The following is a 6,894-nucleotide window of genomic DNA, read 5'->3' on the forward strand; positions in this document are numbered from 1 at the left end:
ACATAATATATAGACGGCGAATATATTTTTTGTGCTTGCACCTGTTACATGAAAAAAGAAAGAACCAATGAAAGTGTAACAAGAATAAAATACTTGACAGGAACTCTGTATAGGCAACGAAATCTCGCCACGTAGGCGTTTTCGCCCTATCTAGAAGCAACCGCGATTGCCTATATAGCCAACTATGAAATTTCGCGACGTCAAGTGTAACGCCCTAGACGCTGCTTAGCAGTGGTAATTACGTGAATACTTTTTGCTTCTTCGTGTATCAGGAATTTATCGGCTCCGATGCGAAGGCAGTTCTGCTGGATGCCGGCGCCTGCCTTACGACCACCGCCAATGACTAGACTGGCTAGATAATACCGAACGCAACGTTTCGCTTGGCGTGGTTGTCATAGTATGACCATAGCGTGCCGCGCCAAGAATTGCTAGTGCTACTGGAGAGTGCGCTGATACATAGGTTTACGAGATTAAGCCAGGTTTAGGCTAATGAATCAGCAAACAGTTTATTATTCTTTGTGCTTCACAAGCAGAAGAGTGTCATTCCAAGTCGTATTCAAGGAATTTAAAAAAAAAAAAACTTGTTCCAGGCTTTTCAGAATGGGAGGGCAAAGTGCTCAGGTGGGCGCTGTGCCCAGCCGCAGACACTTAATGGCCATGGCCGTGGGGAACCTCAGGGTCGCACGCAGTGGCCGCGTCGTGGATGTCCTGGATCTGCTCCTTCTGCAGAGACCGCGAAGTTGAGAATATTATGGTGATAGCAATCATATGGACACTCCAAGCGAATTTTCGCCGACCTAGTCGCCGTCGCCGTCAGCGTCGCCGTGAGGTTGCGTATACATTTAGGTATAAGTATGCTATATGCCATGCCATGCTGTATGACGTGCGGTGTATGCGGGTTATATCGCCACACCATTCTATCACTAAAGCTGCTCACCCCAGGTCTTACATTCTTCACAAAATTATTCCTCGGAATTTTGGGAATGACAGCCCACAAACGCATGTCATGAATCCAAACACTGACAGCGCATGTCTCTTATTTGAAATGTTCTCAGACTTAACTATTAAAAGTGCGAAACAATAACAGAGCTCAAACCTGAAAATTATGTAATTTCATTGGCGCGGCTGTGCACTACCTCCTTGATCGGCCCAGGAAAGAGGTTTGAAACATACCCGATAGGGAAAGATGGTGGTAAAGTCGCTAAGAAAGACGTTGGCTTTAATTAACAAACATAAATGAAATCGTCCGATGGCAGGTTTCAAACAGAGAACCGCTAGCACAACAACTCGTTTTTACTTAGTCAGTTCACGTTTACTTTAATTCATCCTGCCACTACAGCTACGAGTCTTGCACTTCGTGTAATATTCTAATATGTTGCTACCGCATTCATTGCTTCGCCCTTATGGCGACATTATGATTTTATCCTTTCTAGTAAAAACAAATCAGATCCCGTCGCACACGTTCTGGCATTAACACTGAAATTATTGTGTCACTGTTATTGTCAAGTAGTGCCTATTTAACATATACATGCTATACCCGCCGCAGCGATTCGGTGGCTGTGACGTGTTCAGTACTTGAACACAAGGTCGAAGGTTTGAACCCGCCACCGAGGTTTGAACCCGACCTACTCTAGCTGCAGGGCTTTCTTTTCCTGTTTACTCAAGGAATAATTATCTCATTTGTCGTTAGGATTCAGTAACTAATCGAGTTGTCTCCAAGTGCGTCGCTTGTTTTCGTTTTATACATCCAGTGACGCGGCGAAATGAAATGTACCTTCCTCTCCCATTTCCCTCCCTTTGTGCAGTTTCACCTTTCTTTCTCTCGTTCTCTAATGGGGGCAGTGGGCACCCTTCCCTTGACCCGCCGTGGTCGCTCAGTGGCTATGGTGTTGAGCTGCTGAGCACGAGGTCGCGGGATCGAATCCCGGCCACGACGGCCGCATTTCGATGGGGGCGAAAACACCCAGGTACTTAGATTTAGGTGCACGTTAAAGAAGCCCAGGTGGTCAAAATTTTCCGGAGTCCTCCACTACGGCGTGCCTCATAATCAGAAAGTGGTTTTGGCACGTAAAACCCCATAATTTAATTTTTTTCCCTTCCCTTGACATTGCCCCAAGTCAGGGCTTCGTAATGCCAGCACCCTAAAATCAAAGCCGAAAGATTGAACCTCCAACGCAAACTGACACAAGCATGCGTATATTACTTGCTTGGGATTAATTAGTTATAGTTAACACTGTTGTCACGGAAAAATTAGGGCTCGTCAAGTGTAAAAAGAAAAGAGGAAAATAGGGAAATAAGCAGACGTAAAGTTCGCTCTAGGCGACACACGCACAAAATTGAGAAGACAAGCACTTACGGTGAAGTACTTTGCCATAGCTCCCTCCTGTATTGTAAAAAGAGAAAGAGAGAATATATATATGGGGTAAATTATGGCACTTTTCATTCACGTTTCCTTAAAATTCTGACACATTTAACAAATTTTATTTCATAATTATGCCGTCTGCAAAACATCAGAGCCCGTATTCTCAAAATGCTCTTTCGGTGGAAATATAATCAGTGAAGGCATCCGGCCGGTGGGAAAAATTACTTACGAACGAGAAGCTTTGTGAATGTGACTCCTCGGTGACTATACACGAAAATTCTCGTTCCTAAGTGACTTCTCCAATCGGCCATCACCGCGCTGATGGCGTCTCGTTACGAAGCCGATCGCTACATAGACTGAAGGGTATTCGAAAGACTGCCAACGAGGAAAAATGCCTTGCAAAAGAAGGTTTAGAATGCGGGCATTAATTCAGTGCATGAAAACTCGGTAGCGTGTGAAGTTCTTGAATATCTCATTACATAATACGAACAGATGAGAACGTAAAAGATAATGGAAGACGAAGTCATTTAGTCACGATTCGCTCATTGATATACCACAGCTGGAGAGTGCAGAATAAGAATATGTAACCTTATTCAACTTGTGTGTAAGTGCTTTTTTTTTGCTTTAATCACACTAATCGTAAAAGCTCGCCAAGATGTCAACCTTGCCAAGGTCCAGAATGATGTTAACCTTGCCTGTTTAATGTAGCTCCAGGGCCTTAGTACTACTGTACCATTTGAACGTGATCCACGTTTTGAAACACCCTCTCGGTACATACATTCACGTATCAGTACACTGCGATGCATGTTTTTGTCATATTACAACCGAGTACTTTTCATTCTGATATGTGTATTTCTTGGCAATGGCTCCTGAATTGAGAATGAATTAACTTAATTTTTCATATTTCATCATTAGCGATGCTTCTACGAACTCATCTCTCTCTCTTTAGACTTCTATTTGTGGCACTGTACTCTTTCTTTATCATTAGGATAACTTGGAAAGTCACTGAGCCGTCAGGCGTATGTAGATGCCCTTAGTAAGGATTTGAGGATCCTCACTGAAAGCACCGCTTCACTGAAAGAAGCATCACTGAAAGAAACACGCACCAGGTCGTTTCCTTCGCACATCTTTCGCATGGCACAAGCACGGTCAGCGCAGCCCAGTTGCTGCACCGCATTGTCAAAGACGGCGTTGGTCTGAAAAATAGCACAGGTACAGCTGAACAAACGAAGTCTTGAAGGCCATCTAGCATGACTCTCAAAGTGACCGAGTACCACCAGTACGATGTCAGGCCACGCAATTAGTTATACCGGCCGTCGTAAGTTATTGGACCGCATTCAGCGCCAGTGAAAAATTAATCTTCTGAAACTCCTCGTCAGGCTGAGAGTGCACTGACGTTCTCGTACTGAAGGCACAGGCCTAACATACCACATCTAAATTGTACGCACAGATGCATGCAATTAAATTTTGTTATCTCGCTAGCGCAGCGAAAAACATTTCTCCGCAATTAGCCACCAGTGCCAAGACACTACGCTTTCACGAGGCTTTCGAGGAAATGTTAAACAATTTTGTGAGCACGGCGATCTGCACTTAGATAGAAGCAACGTCAGAAAAGGAGTGCCAGGCACCACTGAAGTCGTGCCGTGGGGTCTATAGATAACCTGCTTCATTCCTGGATGACCCTCACAATGCGAAAGCAGCGCTTCCGAGACATTGTTCGAAATTTTATCAGCAACGTGAGGTTTAGTTTTTCACCGAATTATTAATTAGCAAGGAAACGGGAAAAAAAAACGCGGCATACTGGCGACTCCTTACCCATGCTCGTTGTCGCGCTGCTGACATCTGGTGTCTGCTGCCCGCGCTTTCGCCGGGCCGAATGTACAAAGCGCTGCTTGTATTGGACCACGTCGTGATTACGAAATAACATAGGTGTTTCCATGGGGAGTCACTAATTTTTTCCGTTATTGATGTTGGATTGAAAACCACAGCCATTTGACCTCTTTCTGTCGCTGTCCATTCCTGAATTGTGGTAATTCTCTCATCGCAGCAGGAGCGCAAAACTTCCCGCCCTTGACGGGAAAAGGAGCGTTAACAGCGACAAGTTCTAATGAATTACGCATGTGATGCCAAGTTTCCGATTGACGTACTTGGAACGTAACTGGGAGCCTTCGCTGTATTCCTGTCGAGGCACGCACCTACCAGTGCGTTTTGCTGAACTCCGTCTGTGCTGGTGGTACTGGGAACACGAGGCCGAATGCTACTACTCTCAAATTATTTATGCACTGGCTAAACATGTCACATTGATAGTTACGTGCTGATGTTTATGTATCCACGTAAATTAGTAATACGCATTTGCGTTCTTACAGAACAAAATGTCTGTGGCGCAGTCTAGCTTACTGTATAAGCTGCTGTTTACATCAAACATCTTTATTTTTATGCCGTACAGGGCGCGTTCATCAGTAATTACAGATTGTCACAGATAGTATCGAGACGTTATAAGCTTCGGTAATTTGCACTGGCAGTCATTTATGGTGTCCGTCTTCCCGTATCAGGCTTGGGCCGCCAAACTGTATATCCAAGTCTACAGGAACGAAAACCACTTGAGCAATCTTACCACCGGGAGAATCTTCTGCTTGATGCATTCGAGCTCCGTCACCAACACAGCGTCGCTCTTCTCTGCAACAAGAAGAAAAGAAAAAAAAATATGCAGGTACAACGCACATGTTGGAGTCCATGTGAAGCCAGCTTAGCTGAGCACAAGGATAAGGTCGAAAGATATAAAGCAAAGAGACGTATCATGACAGTGTACACGCTGTGGCTGTGTTTCATTGTATGAGAAGGGCAGCATTAGAGGTAGGGTGAAGGAACAACTCAAGAGAGATAATTGAAGCAGAATCTGCTAGACTGGGTAGCAGAGCACTGTGTCAGCGCCATCTCCATTTCCTTAGTTGGCAAAAAAAAAAACATTGCTTTTCTGCGCAAGCGTTAAGAATGCTGTATTATTTGCTGTTCTCTTTTTTCATCTTGCATGTCATGTGCCTACAGCTGTGTATGTGCTATGCAAATAAATAAGTTGGAAGTTAGCGCCCTTTAGCGCTCATTAGAGTTGAGAGGTGCAATGGTAGGTTGCACTCACAAGTGCTGAACGCACCACAAGGTTGCTGGTTGCGCGATAAGACTGCGCGAACATTGACCGTTTTAACGGGCTTTGTGTTTCATGCGGACACATCTGTTGACAGCTATCCTCAATAAAGAATAAAGTAAGTTCAGAAAGTGCGGTAAGTTGTTAACCGTCGCACTGACGCTTCCGGATGCTCAAACGAAAAAAGCCGGGAGGATTATGAATCAGCCGCTTTATCGTTCGACTGTAGTATGCAAATTTTTACATATTTATATGTGAGCGCATGGGCTATTTACACTTATACTAAGGATAGACGCAAATAAACAAATTTTAGCACTAGTAGGGAGACATTTTGCAGAGTTTAGGAAGAGCACGAGCGAGTCGACCGTCGCCTGTACCGACTCGTAGAAGACGAGAGCCTCTGCCGAACTTACTGCAAAGCTCCAGGTGATGAGCCGAAGTTGAAGCCACGAGGGCGACCACGAGCAGGCAGGATACGAAGACAGCCTTCATGTTGAGTGATCAACTAGGGAGTAGCTTACCGCTCTTTCAAGACAGATAGGAGAGATACTGAGAGCGCATGGCACCGCGAATCTCTTATATACCCACTGGCCGTACGTGTGTCACACATCGACGCAATAGCATAAACACAGCGGAAGAGTAGCGGGTGGGAAGGGGGGGGGGGGGGGGTGAAGAAGGAAAAAGCAGACGAAGATAAGGTCGCAGCAGTGTACTCAAAGACCGGGCCCTGATTGGTCGAACCGTGGCGAGACTCACCGTTCCGACTCTCCATTGGCCCTCCTCGTAACCATCACCTCGACTACCACAACGCGCATGCGATTTCTGCACGCGCTGCTGTCACGAGCCCCGCTTAGTCAGCGTCCGCGCGCGCGCACCCCGCTCGTGGTGGAGTCGAGGGAGGCAAGCCCCCGGTGGGGCGAAATTCAAGGCCGGCTTCGCGCGCTCCCGCTACGCGGTGCGGAAAAGGACACGGAGGAGCCAAAAAGAAAACACGCCGTTGCGCGAGGCGCTGCAACCAAGTGCCGAAGAGACGTGCCCTGTCGCGGGCTTCCATTCTTTCTTTTTTCGGCGTTACTCGTGCGCTTGATGTCAGCTACGCGGTTGCGGAGCTTTATGCATAGCGAACAGAATAGACGCGCTGAACGAGGAAATGCAAGCGATGGAAGACTTGGCCGTCGGGGGTTACAAGACGCGAGAAATTGCATTTTATTGTTCCCTCGACGGGGGGCCGTGAAAAATGCGGCTTTTTCCTAGCTCCCTCTGTGGTCGTTTTGGTTTCGTGGATGCGCGAATGCGTCCGTCTGTGCGTGCGCGCGCAGCGTCTGCCGAGGCAGGTGCTCGTTAAGAGGCGTCGTAAACGGGCCCCGCGTTGACTGCTTAAATAATGAAA

General features: G+C 46.4%; 1 protein-coding gene across 2 annotated transcripts; it reads right to left on the bottom strand.

The window, feature by feature from the left end:
• Positions 1 to 480: 480 nt before the first annotated feature.
• Positions 481 to 6,333, bottom strand: LOC126548427 (antimicrobial peptide microplusin-like). Of its 2 annotated transcripts, none has more exons than XM_055063718.2 (5): positions 6,261 to 6,333; positions 4,977 to 5,038; positions 3,469 to 3,558; positions 2,357 to 2,383; positions 481 to 723 (listed from the first exon to the last, which is right to left on the bottom strand). In XM_055063718.2, the coding sequence occupies exons 1-5, from the start codon at positions 6,274 to 6,276 to the stop codon at positions 649 to 651; spliced, it is 270 nt and encodes an 89-aa protein (XP_054919693.1). In that variant the 5' UTR covers positions 6,277 to 6,333; the 3' UTR covers positions 481 to 648. The 2 variants fall into 2 exon arrangements, with proteins under 2 accessions (XP_054919693.1, XP_050052529.1); XM_050196572.3 differs by lacking the exon at positions 6,261 to 6,333 and adding an exon at positions 5,918 to 6,056.
• Between the last annotated feature and the right edge of the window lie 561 nt (positions 6,334 to 6,894).

The sequence above is a fragment of the Dermacentor andersoni genome, chromosome 1, assembly GCF_023375885.2.
Source record: "Dermacentor andersoni chromosome 1, qqDerAnde1_hic_scaffold, whole genome shotgun sequence".
NCBI lineage: Eukaryota > Metazoa > Arthropoda > Arachnida > Ixodida > Ixodidae > Dermacentor > Dermacentor andersoni.